Source organism: Pollicipes pollicipes, unplaced genomic scaffold (assembly GCF_011947565.3).
Source record: "Pollicipes pollicipes isolate AB1234 unplaced genomic scaffold, Ppol_2.1 Scaffold_4002;HRSCAF=4701_pilon_pilon_pilon, whole genome shotgun sequence".
Classification (NCBI taxonomy): Eukaryota; Metazoa; Arthropoda; class Thecostraca; order Pollicipedomorpha; family Pollicipedidae; genus Pollicipes; species Pollicipes pollicipes.
Window position 1 is genome coordinate 42954159 of NW_023596420.1, and position 27307 is coordinate 42981465.

Genomic DNA, 27307 nt, shown 5'->3' on the forward strand with positions numbered 1-27307 from the left:
GCGGGCGGCGCAGGGTCAGGCTGGGAGTGCCGGGCCTCCTTCAGGTCACGGACTGGGGGAGCGGGACCGGGCGGCAGGCATGACCCACCCGCGGAGATGGGCACAGCACAAATCGCTGTGACTTTTGCTGTGCACAGCATTTGACTTTCCTGGTCGACGACATTAGGCTGGCATTGTTGTAGTGCAAGGCACTGGTGCATGTGTGACCTGTGACATCACGAATGTGGTCGCTTTTCATGACGGTTGTCGCAATAAAGTCAGTCAGTAAAACATGCGGCATTCAATAGTGACAGAATGGAGCTTCGCTGCGCCATGCCACTCCACGAGGGCTTACTTAAAGCGTGGTCTCTTCTCAAGCAAACTGATAGTCGTTCTGAGATCGCCAAATTCTCAACATGTCTGGTACAGCATTTTAAACGGAGAAATAATAGACACTTACAAACCCTAAATACGGCGCACCATGTGGTGTTCGACTATAGACATACTTGACCCCAACACAGTCGGTGGATATAATGAAACCGTACGCTAAAATCAAACGTCCATCGCCCTGTCAGATGATATTTCGTCACATGATGAGGTAAGAGGGCTCGAAAACCTTGCAGCTTCTGTCGAGCAAAGGCGCTTAGCAGCCGCGCACGTTCCGAGTGTGATAATTACTCGCACACGACAAAAGCCCAGCACTCAAGCATCCAGCACGCTTCGAGCAATGCGGATATTTATTACGGATACAATGCACTGGCGCTCGCGTGGGAGGGCGGTCGGCCTGTCCCGAAAATAGCGGGGACGCGTGGCTGGAATGCCACCTGTCGGCATTTTCGTTCAACAGGTCGGAGCGCCCTCTGTCACGTGACAGGCAAGCTCACGACGGAGCCGCACCCCGCCGATTAGCTCCCCGTGCTTCCTCGCGCTATTTCGTGGACGTCGCAAATGTCACGTTGCGCGAGAAAGTTGACAACTTAAAGGTCTCGGGTGGGTTCGGCGAATGAAAGTAGGCAACACAGCACTGCCAGCGCTTATGACGTCATATATATGAGAAGTGAGCGGGCGTGCTGCTCGCGAAAGACAGGAGATGGACTCCGTGCGAGCGCCCCATTTTGTGAGCAGTTGAGAAAGTCACATCGCACGAGGAAGTTTACGGGCCCCAGGCCATGAGCTGGTCCGGCGAATGAAGGCGGGTACTAAAGCCCTGACGGCACACATCAGGAGCGAGCAAAAGGAGCCGCGCACGACTCTCACCGCCCCCATTCGTCACGGAAACGACGACAGCCGTCAACGGTGATCGACGCACGCAGGTACGCGTTTGAGGCGACGTCAGGAACAACAGCTCCGCAGGCACCATTCTGGTTCGTTCGAGCGCCGAAGGGCATGGGGTTCACGGACCTGCCCCCTTCAGCGTGAGGCCGCGCTCACCACCGGCACTACAGGCGACACAATACCGAGTGAGTCTGCAATGCGTTTGCAAGCGGTGGCTGTGAGTGGGGTCGCAGCCAACCGCCCGACCCCCTAGACTATCGTTTCCACATCTGTGCACTGCACGCTTCTCGTCCACGAACTTCGCGCGTCGTGCGCGCCTGGGTCAGTGTTCCGCGCCACCGCCGGTGCACCCAGACGCTCGGCGTTGTATCTGTCACACGAGGATGCGCCCGACTCACTCGGCAAAAGCCGTTCTCTGAGGACCCCCGGCTGGGTTCCTGGCCCCAGAGCCTCGAGTGGGGCACGCTTCCAGCCGGCGAGACCTGACTGCGGAGGCCAGCAGGCATACTCCTGTCATGTTTTCCCAGCAGATTAATGACGGCGGGGTCGCCGGTGGGGCCCTATCGCTGTACTGCAGGACCGCCAGCAGCGCCGCAGTCGTGTCCGCATGGCTACAGCCACGTCGGCGGCTGGACGGAGCCGCCGCGCTCGCTGAGAGGCGGCCACCTCGCCTCATCGCAGGCGGCCATAGCGGACGGGGCTCCTCCGATGTGTGCCAGCTGACGGGGCGGGGGAGACGCCTGACGCAGGTTTTGCAGCCGTGTTCACAGTTGGAGCCGTTCGCAACACTGGCTCCGACACAGAAAACAGCAGACATTTTCACGTGTACCCAGAGCCCAGCTTTCAAATAGCATGATTTTCGTTCGACAAATGCGTTATGACGTGGCGTCTCTAGACGTTGGCCCCTCCAGAGCACTTCATTTTCCTCGCTTGTCCGGCTCCACCCCTCGGCGACAGGCGGGCATTGACAGCAATGATCTGCTGCCATCACTGTGCCCCTTTGCTGATCTCGGACGGAACTGCTTCAGTAGCCTGTGCGTGATCGACTGGGGTGTTCCCGGCATAAGGTTCATATAATGGACAGAGACCGAAAGCAACATGCCGCCTGGCATACGCCTTCTTTTCCAGTGCTTTTTCGTTGCACACCACTCGGCTACCTCCGGCTTTGATTAGGCGTTTAGCGGCCGCTGTCTCCGCTGACTGGCTGCCAAAGCCGTGTGAGGTATGATGTAAGGATGCATGGATTGTATAGATATGCAGTGGAAGTACAGTGCATGCGGTGCAGTGTAGATATGCAGCAGAAGGCTCGTCAGCCCCCGGTTAACGAGACCTCTCGGCCCCGGTCCGGGAGGTCAGTGCGGTTAGGCCAAGGGCGCGTTCGGCCAAAAGTATATAATTTAACAAATTATCATCTCGCCGATAATCACCCACGCAGATTCTCCACTCACGTTCAGCAAGTCCGGAAGATATCCCCAGATTCGTCTCCCATGCAGCTATGCATAGCTAAAAACAATTCTCCGTTTCCACCATGCTCTGAAATTTGTCGGGTTTCTCGCTCAGCAAGGGGAATGATTGGGATACTTTTACGTGTCGGTAGTGCCGAACGTCATTCCCGAAAATGTGTCGACATTCCGAATCATTTTCTGAGATTATCTGTCGGCCAAACGCACCCCCGGCTCGTCGGTTGACACCAGATGTCGCGACATTAGCCTAAAGCTAGAGAGGGCGTGTTTGCCGGACATTTGGGCGGTGACGAATATCCTACATTATCTGTGTGTTGAGCCCCATCTCGTCAACCCGCGGCCTGCAGGCCTGCCACGGGACCCAAGTGCACATGTGGTCCACCCTTTTAGGCGGATGCGACCGCATAGGGCCTGTCCAGACGCTGCCAAGCTGAGCTGTGACGTGTGGCGAATAGGCCGGAGTGGACCGCTTGCCAGGCAAGAACACGGAAACAAGAGCACGCAGTTGGAAGGACGATATTTAGGCAAACATTGGTAACAGAAGCCCAACACTTCGTCCAAAATACGGGTGCGCAGGTATCCCTCAGCCAGCTGAACAGAGAAGAAGCGGAGCAAAACTGAACGGGGGAGCAGGACCGACGGATATAAGCTCCAGATGAGAATACGACAGGGTACCAGCCCTAACCACAAAGGTATATTAGGAGATCGGTGTCACGGGGCATGTTTTTAAGCATATAGACAAACAAAGATAAAGGAATTCTTATGGCAATGAAGCCTATATTTTCCAAAGCCAAAAGCCCATCATGAACATATTAAAACATAAATGATTAACTACTTGACAAGCAGCAAAACAATCACCAATAAGCGCCTCATCCAATGTACAAGGAACTTTTCAGGCAGACACAACTCACTGATACAACTCACAACTCACTGCCTATCACTCACAACTCACTCACAACTCACAACTCACTGCCTCTCGTGCGATACTTGAGCCCTGTTGCAAAACAGGCTGTGCATTGCAGCGTAACTCAGCTGCAGCCGGGACCGGTACCAGGCCCGCTGTCACCACTATGACGTCAACACATGACGTCACCAGTTGGGCCGGTTTGACCAAACACAAGTCAACCGCACCACGTCAACGGCGGAATACGGTTGCCATGGCCAGAGTCGCATCGCGCATGGGAAGACGCAAATCAGTTGGGCACGCCGCTCAGCTGACCTGCAGTTTGGAAAGGTCAGGCCGCCAATTCCGGACATAACTGCGCCACCAATATGGGCTCAATGACGCACAACCCTTCAGCGAAACTGACTGGCCGCCTGTTAGATGGATTTAATCTGCCACCGCTGATGGAAGCCCCAGGCAAATTAAGCCGAGTTCAGGGAGACCACAAACGGCTGCGGGGCGCCGCCAGACGCCAGGAACAGAGGCCATGGGCATGCTCTTCCGCACATGCATTTTCCCGGGAGACTCAGGCGGGGGGATGGGGGGGGGGGGGGCGGTACATCGGCCTGAAGTGACCCCACGGCCCCGTGGGTGTACACAGCGGGGCTCCGCTGGCGGCGTCGTGCATGACCACCTGCCCACCATCGAGCCGACATCGTTGCCAAAAGACCCGACGAATCGTGCCAACTATGGTGAGGCCTCTCGGCCTTTCCATAGTTGGCACGGTGCTATAGTTTCTAGAGCCTAGACCTCGCCAGCAGAGAGGCCTAGACTTGTTACTGATGCGTACGTGTGATTTAAGCAACGTGCAATCCTGTATGATCGGATCGCACACGTCGTATGGCGATTGATGTGCCGATTTGTCATGAGGTTGGGCGATCTTACGTTGTGCATTCTAGAATATGAGGCAAAACAACACCGACAGTGCAGGATAAACGCTTCAGAACGAAAACTGACGAAGCATTCAACATTGCACGCTTGCATTTTCTGCTGCTGTCAGGATGTATGTACCTGTCTCTGTTGTTGTCCATATCTTTCTGTGGATCGGAGCTTATACCGCTGTTCCTGTTGGTATGTATATCCTCCGATCCCTGTTGATAGTTATATCTATTTTCCTGTCGAGGCGTTTGTCTCTATATCTGTCCGCCGTCCTCGACAGCGTACATATACATGCATAATGCATATCTTTAGCCCACATGTCAGGGCGCCCATACGTCGAGCTGCTGGGGTAAGCAGTATCTATGTTCCCATCAGGCTGTTCATCCTGAGTGTGTTGGGATGCATGCGGGATGTGTATGTGTTAGTGGCAGTAACAGTATATTTCGGTGCCACAGTGTCAGCAGCCAGCACTAAATCAGTACCGGCGGTTTGAAGAGGCCCTGGGCTATTAAAACAGCAACTGTCCGTACCGGAAAATGCTGGTTGAAGCACTGAAGCACAGTTAATCCGGTGCTAGCGTCGGCACCGGATAAACTGCAAACTGGACAAGCCTCGTCCCTAATAACTGCCTTCAGCCGCGCATGCTGAAGGGTACCCACGCCGGACATCAGTGTATGCCGCTCAGCCCCGTTCGAAACGTACGCATCCATCGGTTCAAGGCGTATAACTCCATACTTGAGTTGTTCACGCGGTCAGCATCGCTGCCGCGTCGCGCAGCGTGGAAGTGGCGGAAGGTCTACCTTGGCCCGGGAGGGAGCTACACATCCGGCCCGTGTCACTGCTTGGAACGCATGCCAGCACCCGACGGCAAACCGCCGCTAATTTGTATGAGGTGTAGAGCCAGCTGCAGTAGCTGCCACTCACCATAGTCACCCAGCTGCAGTAGCTGCCACTCACCGTAGTCACCCAGTCGGCGGGTGATATGAACATTGATCCAGCTGAATCTACCACCCGTTTCACTCAGATGCATGCCGGCCAGGCTGCTGGGCGTCTGCATTTCAAAGATCGCAACTCTGCACGGCCACAATATGGACGCTTTTAGACATTATAACCGCTAGTCATGCGGGTCTTCGGAGTGGTGTCGAACATCACCAACAGAGCCCACACAGGCGAGCCAGAACGCTGCGGCTATTCTGGGAGTGAAAACCACGCTGCAATGCCTGGTCTCGACGACGTCAACAATATGTGAAAATCGCGCTGACTTGGATGCGCTCGGACCAGCGCCTGTGAAGGCTCGATAGAACTACACATCTAATTCAGAAACAGCAGCCGACAAGAGGAACTCATCAAAACAAACATCTGCCTCTACGCTGTCGGACCCCACACATGGCTCCGTTCTTAAAGCTCCGGTCCGAGGCCCCTCACATCATGTCATCCCGACCACACGGAAGTGATGACGCGTCCCACATGTGCCCCCTGCCTACATGGAGCTCGCCCCACAGACTCGAAGAACAACTGGGCAAGGCAGCGTGGCTCGCTTCAGATGGCTAATAGCTCGATCTCGCGAGAGGCGATGCCAGAGACGCGTCAACCAGAAGCGGGTGGAGACGGGCGTCCCCACCGCTTATGCAAGTCTCTCTACGTACTCGGCTAACGTTTTGGAAACGCCGGTCCAGCCGCTGCTACTGGTGTGGTCAGTGCACACAAGCAGGTGTCACCTGCGCCGCGCTCTGCGCGACGAGACGCCATCGACCACACGCGGACTAAACGGCGCTTGAAGAGAACGTTCCGCATTTGGAGATATTAGAGCAAGCATCAGATATGAGGAAAATAAGCTCACTCACAACTATTGGTATACTTTTAAGTGCAAAACGCCCCTCTAAGCGACATAATATCTCTGTTGAGCAAATATGCTCCTCAATGCATCGTTGCTCGATTGCGTCATCGTGCATTGTACAACGTTGATTGAGAGCCAGATGGTAGCCGTCATATCCGGAAATCGTGCCCGTGAACGCCAGATGCACGACTCGACCATTATATTTTGCTTGATTACCGCATGGCTAATGAAATGGCAGGCTTTGGATGATGTTGTTATGACGTTATGGATGCTTGGGCGACTTTGAATTGGTCTCCCCAAAATCGTTTACACATCTTCGCGAGGGAGTACCTCAGAAGCTGGCAGGGTTCAGGTCTCAAGGACAGCAGAGCTACGATACATAATGCACATAATGATCTCCAAGATGGCTGTTTCAGTTCAAAACCCTACACAAATGCAGAACACTCGCTTTGGATAAGGAATGCTCCACAATTGAATACATTTAAGCAAGCATGATATATGATGAAAATGAGCTCACTTTTAACTATTGATACACTTTAAGTGGAAAAGGCTGCCACATTGTTTCATTACATCATCGTACTTCGCACACTATTGATTGAGGGGAGGGATGGAATCCTTGCTGCTCAGACTAATGTGCTCACCTGGTATAAAAGCAGTGTTTCAGCCGGTCCATACTCCAGCTGTAGTATGGTGCTTCGTTAGTCCTGAGTAAGACTGAATGATGTTTGGTTTTCAATTATGTCCGTATCACGACCAGGATTCTTTACTGGGAATTGTTCGGATTTGAACCCAGGCCTTCCAAATAAGAGTCCAGCGCTCCACCAACTGGGCTAACCGGGAATGCCAATTCTTCCTTAAAATTAGTTGCGTCTGATTTCGGCATGGAGGTTGTCCGGGGTTATTAGAAACGTCATTCCTAGAGTCCTCAACACTAGCCCGGTCTTTACCAGCCCCGGTCAACACTTATACTAGCCCGGTCAACACTTAAACTAGCCCAGTCAACACTAGCACTAGCCCGGTCAACACTTAAACTAGCCCGGTAAACACTAGCACTAGCCCGGTCAACACTTATACTAGCCCAGTCAACACTAGCACTAGCCCGGTCAACGCTTATACTAGCCCGGTCAACACTAGCACTAGCCCGGTCAACACTTATACTAGCCCGCTCAACACTAGCATTAGCCCGCTCAACACTTATACTAGCTCGGCCAACACTTATACTAGCCCGGCCAACACTTAAACTAGCCCGGTCAACACTAGCACTAGCCCGGTCAACACTAGCACTAGCCCGGTCAACACTAGCACTAGCCCGGTCAACATTTGTAGTAGCCCGGTGAACACTTATACTAGCCAGGTCAACACTTAAACTAGCCCGGTCAACACTAGCACTAGCCCGGTCAACACTAGCACTAGCCCGGTCAACACTAGCACTAGCCCGGTCAACATTTGTAGTAGCCCGGTGAACACTTATACTAGCCAGGTCAACACTTAAACTAGCCTGGTCAACACTAGCACTAGCCCGGTCCACACTTAAACTAGCCCGGTCAACACTAGCGCTAGCCCGGTCAACACCAGCACTAGCCCGGTCAACACTTATGCTAGTCCGGTCAAAACTAGCACTAGCCCTTGACCCTGGTCAACACTAGCCCGGTCTCAGCGGGTATTCCGATTGACCGGAAACACCTGACGTTATCGCTGCACTGGCCAAAACCAGTGATCTGAGTGGGTGAACTTTAGTGCGACCAAGATCAGTGTCCCAGCGACCGCCAGTCATGGAGCGCATTGTTCTCCAACGGCCCAGCGAATACTTTGCAGCTTATCATTCGTTTTCTCACGACCAGAACGGCTAAAGCAAAAGTTCACCGCCGGAACTGCACTCAAGATAGCAACCGACAAGATATTTGGCGTGATGAACAGGAAAGAAGTGCGCTGAAAGAAGAAACTGAGGAGAAACAAAAGAAAACTGGTGTCCATTGACTTGCCGAAATGTTTTGATGCGGCGAATAAAGAGTTTCTGGTCCCGGAGTAAGAACTCTACGGCATTGACACGACTTCGCACAGAATGCTCTTAAGGGGGGCATGCGCAGCACGTCCTTGCAGCCGCTTCCGTACGCGGAGGGAAATACATGACCAGATCAAGCACCGCACGCACGTGGACAAACAACTAAATTCGCAGACGACTCCAAACTCTCAGTTGCCAGCAACAAAAACTACCTAAAGCAGACTTCAAAATAGGGTGAGACACATTATCCAAAGCAGACCACTAGCATATGAAGTCAGCGTAGCACTGTCCACTCGTCATCTTCGACACCAAAAGTATGCTGCGAGGCTTACAGCCGGCCAACAAAATCTGGCGACTCGGTCGTTGATGAAAGTGCAACAGTTAAGAATCCTGAACGCCGTGCAAACAAACCTCGCATTAGAGCAGCAACTGCTGATCCCATTCACGAACCCGCGGCCACGCCGCTGGCCTGTTCCACGTGAGACTGTGCTCTGCCCGCGACACAACGGCGACAGTAGTGCGCTCTCCACACATGTGATTCATCACTGCATACCCGCACGCGGCGTGCACGGTCCCGCGCGGCCGCATCGAGTCGCTGACTCGTGCATACTGACCAGCCATTGAGTCCGGGTGGTGCGCGAACGATGAAAACGAGATCGCATCTCTGACGTGAGCAAGGGTTTACAAATGCTGACTGATGAAAAATGTCCCATTTGTTGTCACTCATAGTAACACATAGCAATAAAAACTATTAGATATAGATAATAAATGAAATATCACAACAGTACAATAATAATAAGTACTACAATTATAAAAAGATAATAATAATAAATAATATATCATAACTAATACAGCCAGCTCACACATGATGATCCCGCGTCAGCCATATGACGTAGCTGCGCCACCCGAAACGCCAGGCTACTGGCACTACACGCGACGACTCGGCCGGCAGCAGCCTCGCGCAATTAACAGCTCTGGTACTTGCATCATCAGCTTTGGTGCTGCAACACCTTCAATTTTGTATTCGCCGTTCGAAACAAGGTCGCATTCACATTTTGAAACGGGGTCTTAACGATCATCTGTCACCTGAAGCCCCTACACGAGCGGGGTATTCAAAGTCCTGAGCTTAAGTTGACGAGCGAAATGTGTGCAAAATTCTCCAGCAGCCGACGCACCCTATAGCACCAATCACCAATGCATCCATTTTGTTCAAAGCATGACGCTTTTCTGCATGCCTGGTTCTGAGCATAGCCCTGAGTGGCACCATTGCAATTTCCCACGCCCTTCCTTTAATTACATGACGTGTAGCTATTTACGACCTTGGAAAAGTGGTGAGCAATTTCAAACGCAAATACAATGAAAACCTCGATGCAGGAGTACGCATGCACCCGCCCCAAGCCCATCGTGCACAAACGAAGGGAGCCCTCGTTCAACAGCAGCCGTCACCATCTGGCGGAATGCAGGCGGATGTGAGCTCGCGGCGCCTCACGGAGGGGTCATGGGGGTTCAGCCTGAATACCACTTACTGACGGCCCCGGCTTCAATTCGGCGAAGCCAGCCGATCTCCTCTGTCTGAACGCTGATCAGAGATCCGGCATGCATAAAAGGTGCTGCCCTATGTCTGGCGGAGAGTACATGCCCAGGATGGTGACGTCTTTAGGTGCATTAGCAAAATGGCTACCAGGCAGGTGGTCGATGGCAAGGGTCATGCAGTGGTTCGGGCGACAACATCGTTCACGTCGACGAGACTGCAAGCGTGGTTTGCGCGCTATCGACGACAGACGGAATATGTAGCCATCATTGGCATGTCAACGGGACACGGTCACGCAAACAATTCTGCAACACATACAATCAAGGGCGTAGTTTCGCAAAATGACTTGGGATGGGTGCCTTCTTCTTTTCTCAAAGTTGGGGGGGGGGGGGGGCAGAGAGTTGGAGCCTAGCTTGTGTGTGTGGGGGGAGGGGCTTCCCCAACTTAATATGGAACTACACCCTGCTTACAACCACTTCAGTACCTTGCACTCAGCAGCATCGTCAACTGACAATGACCCGATAATCGCGAGAACGGGAGCCTCACAGGACATTCAAACTGAGCGATAATTTACACCAGCATAACATTACCACTACATGCAGCGTGGCCGACGCCGCCGGGTTCGCGAGCCCCGCATACATGAGGTCAACACAGATGCGGATGTGTTCGGCCTTGAGCACTTAAGAGGTACAGTCGGCAATTCTCACACGAGTGCGAATATGCAAATTGTGAACAGGTACTTGACACATCCGTGAGGTCACAACAAGGCCCGGTCGCCGCCGAAATCCGGGACCGGAATGACACAGCTCAGCCGGCGTGCCGAAAACGGCTTCGTTCGAGCCACGAGCCACGTATCTTGGAGCGGATAGGTCACGTCAACGGCCAACACAGCGGTGCGTTCCATGCGGACAGAAGCTGATGTGGACCAAACGGACGACGACAATGCGAATGCTGACGGTGTTCGGCCTCGGCCAGCGGCGCCGCCACAATCCTGCCCGGCGCGCTACGGCGGCGCGCCTCACCGGCGCCAGCGCCGTCTCGACGTCGCCGGCGCGCTCCGCCACGGCGGCACCAGGCCCGACCGCAGCGCCGGCGCCGCGGCCATCCAGCTTCTCCGAACGCATCTGCGTGTCGTTCTCCCTCCGCCCTCCTCCCCCCCCCCCCCCTCTTGGACCGGGCACGCCGTCGTGCCGGCCGTATTGCACCAAAACGGAGCCAAGGGGGGGGGGGGGGGGGGGGGCGGCGCCACGGCGGATCTGTGCGGCGGCGGGCGACTGGCGGACGGACCGCGACGCGACACGACCCCTTGTCATGACGGACCGCCAGGGAGCCGGCCCGGCGCCCGACCGGCGCTCCCACCCACCGCTCCAGCCCATGGCGTGGCACGACCGCCAGTCGGCCACCTTCAATCCAGGAAAATGGACACACACACACACACACACACGCATACGCGCGCGCGCACACACACACACACACACACACACACACACACACACACACACACACACACACACACACACACACACACACACACACACACACACACACACACACACACACACACACACACACACACACACACACACACATACACACACACACACATCGAGTCGCACGGAAGCGTCACGCTTGTCCTGCAGGAGAGGGCTCTCGCACGAAGGCACGGCTCCCAGCCGTTTTACGCCAGATATTAGAAAATGCTGGTGCTGCCGTCGCGTGGATTAAAACGGCCCAAAGGCGACGTAAGCAAATAAGCGATGCCAGCCAACCCATCGGTGTTGTTTAGGTGCTCATTCATCCACCCGTCTGGGCACCGCTGATAGCTGGGAGTAGACATCGGGGGGGGGGGGGGGGGAGGGACGTCATGCTCACTGATGTCCATATTTTGAAAGGGAAAAAGTGAAAAGACCTTCTGGTGCACCGCACTTCAATCATGGCTCAACTCCACCACGGCAACACACTCATATCTCGTCAAACTTACGTAGAATGCAAACAAATGATCCGCATCCATCACCTGTCACATCGAGCTCGCAGACACTGCTAAGGAATGCGAACGAGCGCCGCAAGAACTCTCAGCTGTTCAGCGCTTAGGGTGGTCAAGTAAGCATGCGTTTTCACCCACCTTTTTTGTTCACCACTGCACACGTTGTGTCAGCGATCAGTGTTTCCCACCGCCTCTCGTCGAGGACGTGCAGAGGAGTGGGTGCTCGTTCCCCGCCCTCGCGCCCAGCACATGACTCACCAGACGTCTGTCTTGGTGGTGAAAACGCCGTCCAGGAACGCCTCGGGCGGCATCCACTTGACGGGGATCATGGTGCGGCCGCCCTTCCGGTAGTAGTCGGCCCTGGGGACGGCGGCGGCGCGGTCATCTGGGGCGTCGGCAGGGGCGCGGCCAGGCGCGCCGCAATAGGGGGAGGGCGGGGGGAGCCGGGCGGCGTCACCACACGCGTCCCGCGCCACATCTGCCGTCAAGAGCGCCACAGCTTCCCGCGTGCCGGCCAGAAACCTGAGGTGAGGAAGGGGGGGGGGGGGGGGCACTGGACTGGCCCCGCCTGAACACGCCTCTAGGCGGCCCCGGCTTCCGCACGGCACCCGGCCGCCAGCCGGAGGACGGCCCAGGTCTGTCCGACCGCGCGCCGAGAAGCTGGCGGGGGCGCCGCGTCAGCTGATCGCATCTGGCCGGGACGACGAGGCGAACAGCGGCTGACACAAGCCCGGCTCGTCTGATAGCCTCCGCGCGCTACCTGATCGGCACGTCTACCAGACTGGCCAGCAATTGCGCCGACGCCGTCACGACTTGAACGCTGATAGCTTTGCACCACAAACTGCATGCCATAGACATGACACCACGAAGTGGTCAGGGGCGAACGATAGTGACACGAGGCAAACGCTGTCGAGTGAGCAAGCACATGGCTGGTATGATTCATGCTCCCGACTGAACCAAGCTGTGCTCGCATGCGCTCTACTCTGAATCTGCTCTGTGCCTGCATACGCCGTAAAAATATTTCTGACCGTCTAAATTAATCAGCTCGGCTTGTTAGTTCCGCAAAACACCTTTAACGATCAGTTTGAGCGGCTAATAGACGTCACATACATAATGATGAACGCTACAACAAGCTTAATCTAACCATCTAAGTGGTTAGGCCAACTATTGATCAGTTAAACTACTAAAACGAAAGCGGCGTAGGTCACCCAGACACTGTTTCGGTTATATCCCAGCACACAACAGCGAGCAACGAAGTCGACGCAGTACCCCATTGTAGCGCCGACAACTCTCAGGCCAACTCAGCGCGAGCCTCCCGCCGATCGTTACGCCACGCAGTCCGAGCACCAGCCGCCCGTCCCCTCCGCCCTGCTCATCTGTTCCCCTTCACGCTGCGACGCAGACGGCGTCGACGTCGCGGAAGGAGAGGCGGCCCAGCCCCGCGTCCGACGACCGACCGGGCGGCGCGGCCGCCGACCAGACCGCGCCATGTCCGCGGCCGGTCACTGCCGGCGTCCGCCACGTGTCGTGACCCGACAGACCTCCGATCGAGGCGCGGACGGGGCCCACCGCCGGCCGCCGCGCGCGGGCGCGCCGACAACGCCGCGTGGTCACGACCGGCCGTGTCCCGACCCGTCGTGGGTCACGACGCGTCTGAGGCGGCGCCGCCGACCCGTCACGGCGCCCGACGGGAACAGGCCTCACAGCGCGCATTTGCATCGGCGCCACGCGCCGGCGCCGGCGTCGGCGGCGATGGGACGTGATGGGCCGACCACGGCACACGACAACTTGGCGCAGTTCCGGACAGGCGCAACTGCGCGACCTGTCGAACACTTGCAAATCAGGCGGTCTCTGTCACCGGGCTGCATGTATCGGGCTCCTCGAGCCTAATGATATACGGCAAGGTCGCATATGCATGGGCTTTGACTCAGCCGGCTCATCTGCGTACAACCGAGCGACCGCATGCCGTGTGTTCGGCGTGGAGGCGCTTGTCAGATCTGGGATATGTCGCAGACGGCTGGTGCGCTAGGGTGAAAACCGAGCGTCTGATATGTGCTCGGCTCCCGGGAGCTGTCCCCAACCGTGATCAGGGCGTGGCACAGCTCCTCTGCTCGCTCACACTGAAAGTGTAATTAACAAAACTTACCGGTAGATGTCTCTAGACATGCCGAAGTCTGCGATCTTCACAACTCTCCCGGGTCCTTTCGTTGTAAGCAAACAGTTTCGTGCCGCTATGTCCCGGTGGATAAACCGTTTGTTTTCCAGATATTCGCATCCTTTTGCTACGTCTATGGCACAGGTCAGAAGGTCCTGTATTTTCAAGCTGGGCGGCCGTTCCTGAAAAGAGAAGCACAAAACGTTTGGTTAGCACGCGATTGACACGCTTGATTGAGAAAAGGTTTACAGAATTCCCCCTTCGTCTCAGTGCTTTCCTATGAGTCATTTCTTATCGAACAATATTTGCAAATGACATCTGTCTGCTTCCGTGCTTACTCCGTCGGAAGGTAGAACAGAGAAACTGGGAGCAGAAACGGCCCCATACTCAACCAGCGCTTTTTCAACTAGCCTGGACCTCCACCGCTATCACCACATGAACCTTGGCGACGTTACTATTTTCGCCCCATCCACAGTCGATTTTATATAGGTTGACAACTCTCTCTTTTGCGGAGTACCGAGAAGCACATCCGCGAAGGAAACGGGGGACAAAGAGCTCCAATTAACTCACAGACTTGCTCAGAATGGTTCACAGGGTTCAGATAAGGGAGCTAATTTAAACCGTCGGCACAGACGACCCATTGTCCGCCACACCAGCCCACATGATGTTCAGCCATTATGCTACCAATTTTCAGACCACAATGCGGGGTGATGAAGACCATCCACGCTAAATATCCTTTATAAACAGTACTAAACTGAAGTGTGTTGAGGGTTTCTCGACATACAGCTCATTAAGTAAATGTTGGCGCATGTTGATCGAGTCAACATTGCTCATATATTGAAAAGACATCGGTATCAGCAGCCCTCTGACCGCGGCATTTGCGGCGCGGGACGCAGGAAAGCAAAATGGCGGCTGGTGTACCGGCTGGCCTAAATGCTCACAAAGCGCGTATCAAACGGGAACAATAACATAAAAAGACTGGCAGTTTCCATACCCGCAAGTGTCAGCAGACACATACGGCTGAAAAGAAATGAGCTTTATACACCTGCAAAGTCCACACATGCAACAAACCAGGCTGCCATCGGTTCCCCCACCGATCCCGGCACATTTTTTCGGGCGCAGCCCCGCCACCTACCGGTGTCGGGCGGCTCTCACGCAAAAAGCTCTTGAGGTCGCCACCGGACAGCAGCTCCAGCACGATGAAGCGCGGATGTCTCTCGAAGCTGACGCCGATGAAATGCACGATGTTGGGGTGCACGAACTTGGACATGATCATCGCCTCCATGAGGAAGTCCATCTCGGCTTGCTCGGAGGAGAGCTCCGTAAGCGTCTGGGGACCGCACAGATCGGCGTCAAGCACCGACAAATGGCTCGGAGCACCACGACTACATACAATCGGTATCAACAGACATTTTGATCGGTACGCTGGCCTCATTTGCAGTCAAATAGCCTCCTTGAAAATAACGGCTTTGCCACAAATGTGTTATTGATTTCCTCAAGCTATCTTCTTGCGCGATTCACCCGTTGCAACATACACCTTTTGTATAATTTTGTCGGTTTGAATGGAGTTTCCCAGGTTATACGTAGCAGTAATGTCTGTCGGGCATAACGTGTATCCACGCTAGAGCTAAGCATTTGTGCTTTTTAACGCGCGCCCGGGTGGGGGATCAATTGAGCCTTCCGAAGATTTTTCCGTAATGATTTCCGAACGGCGCAGCATAGCCACGCCAAACGTTGGTAATCGAATGGCAGATGTTCTGATAGAAAAAAATGGATGCACCTCGTAAGGTCGCTGACCTATGGCGGAACAAAGTGCGGCCATGGCTGTCAGCAAAAGCAATTTCTAGACAATCGTTTTATCTGATGCGACAACGAATGTAAGACGAAGAATACATCTCTGAGATGTTTCTTGAGCAGCACATTACGACAAATTCACTGACCTAAGGCCACATGTGAAGCTCACACTAAGGTCAAAACCAACCAGCTTCCTCTACCCAAAAGCTTGCTGTATGGAGCAGTTTCTAGTGCCCATTCTGAATTGATAGCAGGGACTGCATCAGATGTCTTACACGGTCTTCTTAGAGATCAGAAGAGATAATTATTCTTCAAAATGGCTCGGGGCAACATTTGACATTGAAGAACATACCGCCTAGAGTAGCCCTTGGCGCCCATCCAACTGCTAAAACCAAGGCAGTCTTGTACGATTTTGGTCACCATGACCCTAAGCGGCCAAACAACGTCACTGACATTAAATGGGCACCAGCAACCTTTTGCTTAGAACAGGAATCTAGGTTTCCGCTTGCTTCAAACAGGTATCTCGGTTTTGACACAAGTGAGCTCACGTACGGGGCAACCTACCCTGTACATTCAGTGGCTCCAACCCTCTATTTTGCGATTTCGTCTAGTTAGTTTTCTTAACAAAATAAGGCCACCAGGGCGCGTGCTAACGTGAATATTTGAACAATTGTTGCCAGAAGCACAGCCCGGAGTTGCGCTGCGACTAGGAGATGGAATTTTTGTACCATGTCACAGCCCCATTCACAGTACTTGTGTACAACGGGCAGACTATAGATGTCAGAGACAGTGCAATATTTAGAGCGGCGGGGCTACCAAGCCGCACTTCCGTTACTGCCCATAATTTATGGCCAATCAGATGCCGAGAGCAGCCTATTGTCTAGCATCTTGCTCATGATCAGCACTATCATGAAAAAACGTCATTTGTTTACATGGCACCAACATCACCTTTACAAGCACGTCATCTCCTACGCTGGGATCTTCAACGGCGTTTCTGGGCTTAAAACGGCACCCTAGGCCTGAAATGGGCCCCGACGTCACGATGGGCACCTTCCTCTGCAAGAATGCCCGAGACCTGGACATCATAATGCGCAACTCACGGTCGCAAATTGTGAGCTCTTTCTCAACATGAAAATATGTCCGAGCCTGGATGGCAACTCCAGACATGAAAATAGTTTTCAGTCATCCAAATGTACTCCGAATGCTGCAAAGGGCTCTCCGTAAATATCTTGAAAAGCGGGTGTTTTGAACAAGGCAAGACGGCTTAAATCTACTGTCATTTACCAAAATCTCTCAAAGGACGGACAGCTCGATAAAAAAGAAGCAAAATATAGAGTGACGAGCCAGGGATTAAAAAAGCAAACAAAAAAGCCTGACTGCGTCCACTTCGAGGTCAAGATCAGACTATCAGTTATGCGTCCGTAAGCAGGCAGATAACACTAGGCCAGTACAATTTTCGGTGAACACCTCAATGACGCAGGAGCGGAGCCAGTCATCAGAACGTGAGCTCTTGTTTTGCGGTACTGTAGGAGATCTATGTCGTAATGCGGACAGGTCACCGCCTTTTGAGAACCAATAAGGTTGTTGCAACGGTCACCAATGAGTGGTTTTTCTGGTGATCTGGAGCGCCTGGCGAGCTGCCTTTGTTCCACGACCTCAGCGACCGCCGCACGGCCGCCGCTCCATCCCGGCCACAGTGATGCGTCGCCAGACTTTAACGCGGCGATCCATAACTTTGGTTCTGTCAGGCACATGTCTCTGGTTCACAATATGAATTACTGGTTCCCACTTGCCCTGGAAACGAGGCCGCGGATCCTCGTTTCCACTAGCCCTTTTGGAAATACAAGCTCCTGGTTCCTGGATATTTTTGTTAACTTTTCTCGTTCCTCGCCCGTTCCTCGCTCTCGTTGGTTCCTTCGCAAACACCAGATACTGGTTACTGGTTCCCGCTGGTATCCCCAACGTAGATGTTGGCTTCTGGTTTTCATCGGTTCTCCACAAACATCAGACTGGTTCCGGGTCCCCGTAGGTTTCCTAACAAAGCATTAGTTGCTGGTTGCTTGTTCTAATTGACTTATTTGCAACCAATAGCTCGCGTTTCAGTTGGCTGTTATTTATAACTAAACCGACATGTCGTCTGAAATTAAAGACATCTTGCGTTCATTCTGCAATTTTGCTTGTGCAACATGTGTGTATGTATCAACCAAACGTGCGGATCGCACTGTCTCCTTACAATAATTCCGGGTGAGATACTGGTTATTTCTGGTTTTCATGAGCGCATACTAAATCTCGTTCCTTACTGGATCCTGGGCGCAGGTGCAAACTGGACCACGGCTTTTGCTGGATCCCTCACTGTAATTCTGAGCTGCGTATTGGCTCATGGTGGACCCCGTACATATTCTTAGCTGAACCTTGGTACTTGCTCGATCACTCAGCTTGACGGCAAGCTGCACTGCGATGCCTCTTGGCTCCCTCGATACAACTCACTGCCAGCTCCCGACATCTCCGCATTTCTGGCTGGATTCCCGCGTTCTGAGGCGGTTTCTAGGCTCTGTCTGGTTTCGAAATCGGAACTCAGAAATTGCCTCCCGGGAAGAAATCTTGGAAATCAGACACATGTCTCGTTGTGAGGCCAGAGGCCGAACGCGACGTTCTGGACGTTATGAGGCCCCGATGAATAAGTGACGGTGATCCGTTCACACCAGTTTAGTCTATTTAGGTTACATGTAATGTTCAGTGCGACAAGTCTTCCTTACTATGTGAGATAGCCATCGGTTAAGATTTGGGACCGCACGTTGGATTCTGAGCTGTTTAGCAGCGAACAACCGCAGAAGTCCCTCACTGCCCACTGTGCACACACATCTGCATAGTGGTGCTGACGGGGCCGATCAAATTGGGTGGGAGATCGGCACGAGCGCGTGGGTGGCAGCGGTGAAATACGGTGCTTAACACAACAGCTGCCTATGCTCTACATTGTGACGTATGCAGTACGTACTGATCAAAAGTGTATCTCTGCATTATATATATATATATATATATATATATATATATATATATACCTATATATACCTTACATAGATATACATACATATATATATATATATATATATAATTGTGTAGGTTGCAAAACAGATATGTGTATGGTCTATGTAGGGTAATGGGTGTGTATTGAGTATGTCGAAAAGGCAAACGTCTTTCAGCAGAGGTGCTAGAACCTTGGAGCTGTCATTTAGATCAGTCATTTATTAGCCCCGTATTTTGCTACAACTTTGCAGAGCTGTGAGACGGTTTTTTCCGCGGCCCCCACAGCTCCGATCCTCTTGCGTTTAAGGTAAACGACAGCATCACGGAGCTACACTTTGAATAACAGGCTTTACTCAATGTTGTATCGACTATTAAAAATACCGCGAGGAGCATGACGCGATGGACAGGGACGCCACCGGCCGATCTTGTGGCGCCAATCAACGGCGGCTGCCAGCAGACTGGGGAGGGAGCTCGAAGAGCGGTGACACCTAACTGAGTGTAACGAGTAAGATGGATCAGCGAGACTTACACTCCTGTCACTATCTATGTATTTATCATGAGAATGGTCATTGCAAGAACGGTCGCATTCACAGACAGACGAGCTCAAAATAACGCCAGTTAAGCGGAACGCAGTTCGGGTGCGGTGAACAGCACAGCGTGTATCAGGCGCAACACGCACACCTGGATTTTCTCTAGACTGACGTGGAAGAAGTAATCCCCATCATAACATACACTGTCTCTAGCCCCTGTGCGGCCGTGGACGGTCTGATGAGATGATGAGCTGATGAGCTGATGAGCTGATGAGCTGATGAGCTGATGAGCTGAGGAGCTGGTAAGCTGATGGGATGGTGGCTGATGGGATGATGTGCTGATGGGATGATGGAATGGTGGGATGATGAGACGATGGGCTGATGGGCCGATGGGCCGATGGGATGATGGGCTGATGGGAGGATGAGCTATTGTACTAATGGACTGATGGCCAGGCGGCAGTAACCCTAGTCCATGGTGACCTTTAGCTCACTGATCACCAGCTGGTGACCTGTAGCTCACTGATCACCAGCTGGTGACCTTAAGTCCACCGATAACCAGCTGGTGACCTTAAGTCCGCTGACCACCAGCTGGTGGCATCAAGTCCACCGTTGGCCAGCTGGTGAGCTGTGGAGTCCAGACCTGCCCCATGAATTGAGCTAGAGGGTCCACGCCCAGCTTGGGTGCGGTGCCGAGGGCGGGGCATTACGACCGACGGCATTTGCCACGACCGCCAACACATGCAACGCACACTTCCTCCTCTCAAACGGCTGAAATGGGCTTGTTTGAAATACGGAATGGCCTGTCCGAATGGGTCTGTTTACTGGAATGATCTTGTGGGGTCGGAGGAGGTTTTTCAAAACCACACTGAGCGGAAGGGATGAGCTAGGCGGTAGAAGCGGACAGAAAAATGACAATTTTCGCTTAATGTCTTGGATAATTATATGCCCACATTTCAATAGCCGCCGGGTTCATTTGAGAGATTTTCACGGGGAATTGAGCACGTTGGAGCTGTATGAGCCACACTTGCGTAGTAACTTGAAATCATTTCAATCATCTGCAAACCGAAAACAGGTCGTACGCATATTCTTCAGGTTTAGGCCGAACTTTGCGACCGGATGGAATTCTGAGATCAGCGTCCACGCTAGGCAAAGCTTGGTGCGTCAGCCCTGACCCCATCATCCCATTGCCGTCCTCCGGGTCACGACATAACTTCTTAGCAAAAGTTTAGCATGCTGTAATGTTCGCCACGGGCAGTCTGCTCACTGGCCCCACCCGATCTTTTTCGCGGCCGCTGCCACTTTTCAGTATCAGGTCACGTGGGTCTTGCCAGGAATTCAGACGCTTCGAAGAGCCAAGCCCACGGGGAGAAAATAGTTTTCCCCGCACGTGCCGCGGAAGGCGTGCTGGAATAACATGGGAACAGACTGAGCCATGGCCGTTGAGTTTCCCGGAAGCCATTGCTGAAGTCCCCATCAAAATATGCGCAGTGTCGGAAACTTCGATACGGGAATGCACCATACTCCAGGAAGAAGTCCGACATTTACGCCGCACGCGGTAGGCATTCACCTACGACATCCTTCGATTTCCAGAAAGGCAAGATCGATACGCTTCAAGAACGAAGCTTTCACTCGAAGGAGTGGCAGATAACTCAACACACGTGAGTGGTATTTAGTGGTCACAGTCCACTGGCTGCCATGTTCATGGCGTCCGCTGTGACATGGTGTCATATCATCACGTTATTATATCATGCTTATGAACTAAGAGACGGTGTTCGAAACCCACGGGACGCGTCTTTTCGCGCTTGATACCTGTCGACGCAGTTTCCGGCAAAGGGTGGTAATGTCTTGTTCACGAAAACGGCCGTCATATTTGAAAGGGACTTACCACACAATTTGTTCACCTTGGGCACATGGACGTCGATTTAACTGCCTTTCCGTGTTTGCAGCACTGGCTGGTGGGAGGTTAACTTATCATGATTAATGGGGATACGGGGATACTTAAATTTTGAAGTTCAATCTAAGTACGTCCAAGGAGGCCGCGAAGTTAGCTTATAGCTCATTTTATTTATGAACAAAGACGGTACCGCGCTAAGCCATGGCGCCCGTCTGAATTTGTTTGCTCCTCTCTGTTAATGCTTACATACGCCACAGTTTGCAGTGTCTGTGAGATGTGTTAAAATCCGCCGCACCCAGCCCAGTGCCTGAGCCCGCCTCTGGCCGCGCGGGTCAGCTGAGCCGGACGGCAGATGCGCGCGCGCGCCCGATCGCCGCTTGATTTAGGTGCAGCCGTTGATGTGGGGATCGTGTCTCAGATGAATTGTGGTAATAAATGTTACTCATTCAAAGAAGAGCTCTACACGAGAGAAATGTTTGGGACAGAGACGGGGAAATGCAGGCACTATAAAATCAAAGCGGGCATGTCGTATAAACTAGCGTAGGTTATCTGGTGTGATTTCATTAAATGTATAGTGAACGGGAATGTCACTGTGTCAGAGAATACCAAACCATCTGTCCAGCATTGCATGCAAGGCAGCTGGGAGGGAGTGGCAGGCCCTTTCGCTCGAGGGACAAAAGGTCGAGTATAAGATACCGAATAGACAATAAAAGGCATGGAAAACTGGATTAGCATAAAGGTGGATAAAGGTGGACATAGGGAAAAAATTGAACGTAGTCATTGGACATGCATCATGGGATGGAAAGACCCGACAAGCAAACTGAGTGAACTGCATAGTCTCTATAGCTATTTTGTGGTACCAAGGCCCACGTGTGTTCATCGTGAACATCTACTGTCATGTAGTAAATAAGAAAGGGAACTAAATGTGTTAGTGGAAATGAAGGTAGCAGTGAATCAACGATCCATGATCTGATAACGCCACTTTGATTACATCGCAACTACAAACGGCCCTATCAAGGGTACCTTTCGGGGCAATGTCACGTGCATTGCTGTTCCGATGACCTCGCCACCGTGTCTGAGTGGCGACGATCGGTGGTGGAAAGCCAATGTTAGTCACGAAACTGTCACATTCCGCGATCAGCTTGCATTTCAGCAACATATGAGCAGCATTTCTATATTTCGACACTGTCAGTTGCAGCCGATTTTTTAATCAACTGCAATAGCCCGAAACCATTAGGAGTTATGTCACAAGAAACATTTAACGGGTGGTTTAATACCGACACCACAGAACAATAATTTAGCAGGCAGCATATTTGCTTTTTGCGTAGGTCATTTCATAAGGCACATGCCTAAATCGACAGATAAAGCAGAATTTGTAAGCAGCAAGTAGTTTAAAAAACTACAACGCACGCCGCCCCTAAATCCTACCGTTTGAGCACATAAACTGCTCCATTTCAGCCATGCGCTGTATGCATCAACGACATATGTGCTTGCGGTGTTCACCAATGGCTTTAAGTGCTTGCGGGCCTGCTTCGCCAAGCAATGACATTGACTCTTTGAAAGCGCATCAAAGACCTGTGGCGTTCTATGGACAAGTTGTTTTTGCATCTTTTCTGCACGCATTCAACGCGATTCATAGGATATCATGAATGGGACCATGGACATAAAATGGACATCATCGGAAAAGCGGTCATTCTGGTCGACCCAAACTCTGCCTGTTGTGACGCATGACGAGCTCCAGTTGTGATGCACTGGCAGGCTTTCAGGGACGTATTTGGGTTATGAGAAGCAAACGGTGCCGCGATGAGCGATGCCGCGCCAGGTCGTCACGCGTGTAAGCTGATGAGGCGCACCAAAGCGGCAAAATACATCATTCGGGAGCACCAGTCGAGGCATTCCGCTGAAACCCCCCTCGACCTGGTCACCATGACAACATGAGCTCTTATCCAGCTTTCGAATCTTGCTCTCCAGATTTCCACTGATTCTGACGATGAAAAAATATCAAATTGCATCCACTTAGGAAAAGGCGATGTTTGGACGGGAAAGAGCACAGAATGGCAAGTAAATGGGTGGTGCACACAGGCAATGCGGCATTGCTTCTCTAAGCAAACGAGCTGACACTTTGGAAAGGCGTGAAAAGGCTCGCTACGTTGCAAGGGTGATTTATGTCTCTACTTCTGCTGAATGCATTTAACACCACTCATTGGACTTCCTGGTTGACCCGACCGCTGGCCGTTGGGACCCCTGACGGGAGCCGGGTGTGGGATGCCGGTTACCAGGGACGTATGTGGGTCGTGGGAAAACATGGTTGTTTTTGTGTTCGTTCGACATGCTGCATGCGTACAAGTACAAGAGCGATAATTAAGCTTCTGTCGCACCAGGAGTTTAGCCTCAAATTCCGCGCGTGGAGCGAAACATAATTCGTAGCTACCCTTGGCCATGTGCGCCGACGTTCAGGACAGCAGGGAGAGGTATCAGCCGAGAATGGCCTCACCGGCTCACCGGCTGTCTCACGGGATCAGCCACGTGACCTTCACCTGGCAGTGATTGCGCAGCTCCTGTCATTTACCCGCCTTGCTGTGCACTGTGTGACCGGCACGGCGGACTTCAAATGCTGAGGAGGCGTGCTGACTTGACCTTCACGTACGGGTCAGGGAGCACGTGACCTCGGCGCGTCGCCAACAGCTACGCCACGGGGGATTGGAGACGCTTGAGCCGAGGCTTCCCGGCCAGGTATCGGTTTGCTTTACCTTGGTCGGGGCTTAAATGTACCCGTGCATGTGGTTGTTTCTGTTCCAGCCCGCGTTAGTACGCTGATCAGGACGTTTTACTCTGCATTATCGTTGAGGTTCGGGCAGGGCGCACTGCATTTCAGAAACTGACCACAACCGACCATGCCGCGAAAAAAGAGGCAAACGGCGTCCGGAGAACTCGAACTGCAAAGGCCGATTGCCGCCCACAGACTGTGACGCAAGATGCTCAGTCTAAAGGTCACCACCAGGTCTGACTTGGGTTCCACCCCGGGCCGTGAATGATACTCATGTGAGCAGAGTCCGTCACCTCATGCCGCATGCGTGCGGCCAACGAAAGAGTGCCTGTTGTGACACCAGGCCAGGCACCACCGCACCCTCCAGCCTCCATCCAGGTCAAGTCGAACGACCCTTTGGGGCGGCGCGTGCATATGACGTCACCGCTCGGCTCCGCCCACTGGCCGCGAGCTCGCCGGGTGGGCTGACGAACGGGGCTCCGACGGCGGGCGGAGGCAACGGAGCACCTTTCACCTGACCCGGCGCCGACCTTAATCCCAGCTCGGCCGAATGCTGGAAACGAATACACTGCGGTCTACGAACACATCGGCATCTGACACCCGCCAAATCTTGGCATGACTTCGCTGGCAAATTTGGCAACAGTTTCCGGCTTGCTGACCTATTTAGGTTATATGTGATCGCACCGAGGTTTCCAGGCAGGCTTTAAACTGGTAACAGTTTTGGAGCTATGACCCTTCCTTGGTTCCATACTAATGCCGTGCATCAGTCATGTCGCCGTGAAGTCCTGACCCTGCGCCGGAACTGGCTGATCATGACATCAAGTAGTTAAATATGAAACTAATAAGACTGGACGACGGCTTCCACCAATATCCGAGAACAAGACCGATCTCAAATCGCGGAAGCGGCGTATTTTACATCGGCTTGGATTACGATTCAGTACAGTCTTTTTCGGTTCAAGAATGTATAAGATATACTAGGGATTAGGTTTAGTTTTGACATCACACACAAAATCTCCTCACCAACAGCTTGAAATTCATCCAGTTGGCGAACTGTAATAATGGAAATAGGTGCGACTCATGCGTGTACCTGGTCTTCATCACGGCCACAAACAGACGACACAAATTGTCCCTATTTCTTCACGGTCCGTGGCCATAGTAGTCAAAGATTGAAACGCACGTGCGGGTAGCAGAATAAAACAATACTTTATCGTTACATACACCGTGTGGAGGGAGCAGGTGCTACCAACTCAACTAAAATAAAAGGCAATTTACAAACCGCCAGTGCAGTTTTTTCATTTTCGCAAACCCACCGTGCGTGCTGGGTGTCATCAGAGGCTACTTTAGGGCAAAAATCATGGAATCTAACGGAAACTGTTAAATCGCCTCCCACTCAAGTTCTTCTCCTCAGTTACACTGTTTCGGCATATAAGGTCCGTTCTGTGGCCCAACTGCCTGCGATCGATCCTTTTTAGCCAATATATACAAGCATATCACAATAATTATACTACCCCTTCGTATACAGATAGGGTTCCTTGCACTCTGAATTGTCTGTTGATAGATGGGTCCATGTCGCGTATTTATACGGCCTCGAGCACATGTAGCCGTCTGACGTCGTGGCATCTGTCTACGATCGAGATGCTATGTACCATTTGCTGTCTGGTGAGTCGCTGGTCAAGGTGTGGTTCCGTATATGTTTGGGGCGCCGCTGGGAATGAGCATTGTGATGCGTCTACTGAGTGAGGTGGTCGTCAATCCAATGTAGTTACAGCTCGGGTGAAGCGCGCAGTCTCCAAGAGGGCATTTGTAACTGTACATTACATTGCATTGCTCCAGTAGAGACGCATTACGGGTCAGGTCGTTTTTCATAATAGGGAACGTGTCGTAGGATTTTGATAACAGATAATTAGCCACAACTGTTCCCTTGGGGACGCTGGCTTACAGTGTCCCCTGACAACTGATCCGATGACCTTTTCATCGGCGTTATAGGCCAGTGACATGCTGTTCTTGTCGTACAGTTTGCGGACTGGCCCGTCTGTAGTAGTGCCAGTGCGGGCTTGGGACGTGTTTAGTGATTGCGTCACGCGTACGTTTGCCGATGGATTGAATAGGTAATTGTTGTTTGCTAACATTTGCTTTACTCTCCGCACCTCTACGTGCAAAATCTTGCACGATGAAAATTAGTTAATCGCCCTGTTCCCATAAGTTTTTTATGACACTGGATTTGTATCTGTCAGGACGGTGGCTAGAGACGTTAGACCATCTGCCCGACTCTGTTGGCTTACTAGAGACAGGGATCGTAAAGAGTCCGCAGCTACCATCCAAAGCCACGCCAAGAAAGCTAATCATAGCATGACACGATCCGTGCCAAACCTCCACATGATATAAGGTCCACTGAGTCATTCTGTGACCGGACGCGAGGCTCCGCTGACTGACCTTGACCGCACACGGCATCTCCACTGAGTCACTGACGTAGTTCTTCAGGTAGCCCTGGTACACCTGGCCGAACGCACCCTTGCCCAGTTCCCTGAAACAGCGAACGCACACCCTGTAACGTTCCCTATCGACGGCCAGTGGTCTACACAGTGACCACGTTGACACGTTGACACAACGACGCAATAACAGTCAGCGACAAGACGACGGACATTTAACGCGCTACATGATGCCTGCCAATATCCCAGGAAGGCTGATGTACGGCACGATCAGTCGGGAACCAGCAGAGTTGATCTGTACTTCGTGCCGTTCAAGGCTCACTCGAACAGAGGACTCCCTTGTCTCTCCATGACGTACCGACTGTGCTGTGAGTGTGTGTGTGTGTGTGTGTGTGTGTGTGGTGTGTGTGTGTGTGTGTGTGTGTGTGTGTGTGTGTGTGTGTGTGTGTGTGTGTGTGTGTGTGTGTGTGTGTGTGTGTGTGTGTGTGCGTGTGCGTGCGCGTGCGTATGCGTGTGCGTGTGCGTGTGCGTGTGCGTGTGTGTGTTGTGTGTGTGTGTGTGTGTGTGTGTGTGTGTGTGTGTGTGTGTGTGTGTGTGTGTGTGTGTGTGTGTGTGTGTGTGTGTGTGTGTGTGTGTGTGTGTGTGTGTGTGTGTGTGTGGTGTGTGTGTGTGTGTGTGTGTGTGTGTGTGTGTGTGTGTGTGTGTGTGTGTGTGTGTGTGTGTGTGTGTGTGTGTGTGTGTGTGTGTGTGTGGTGTGTGTGTGTGTGTGTGTGTGTGTGTGTGTGTGTGTGTGTGTGTGTGTGTGTGTGTGTGTGTGTGTG

The 27307-nt window shown here is 52.6% G+C and overlaps 1 protein-coding gene across 1 annotated transcript in view; it reads right to left on the reverse strand.

Moving 5' to 3' along the window:
- LOC119094532 (ALK tyrosine kinase receptor) overlaps positions 1–27307 on the reverse strand; it is a 69339-nt gene that overhangs the window by 2277 nt on the left and 39755 nt on the right. The window contains exons 5-8 of the mRNA XM_037217591.1: positions 26491–26581; positions 15184–15378; positions 14040–14230; positions 12152–12253 (exon numbers count right to left, since the gene is read on the reverse strand). Coding sequence (XP_037073486.1) covers positions 12152–12253; positions 14040–14230; positions 15184–15378; positions 26491–26581 — 579 coding nt within the window. The remainder of the gene's footprint in view (positions 1–12151; positions 12254–14039; positions 14231–15183; positions 15379–26490; positions 26582–27307) is intronic.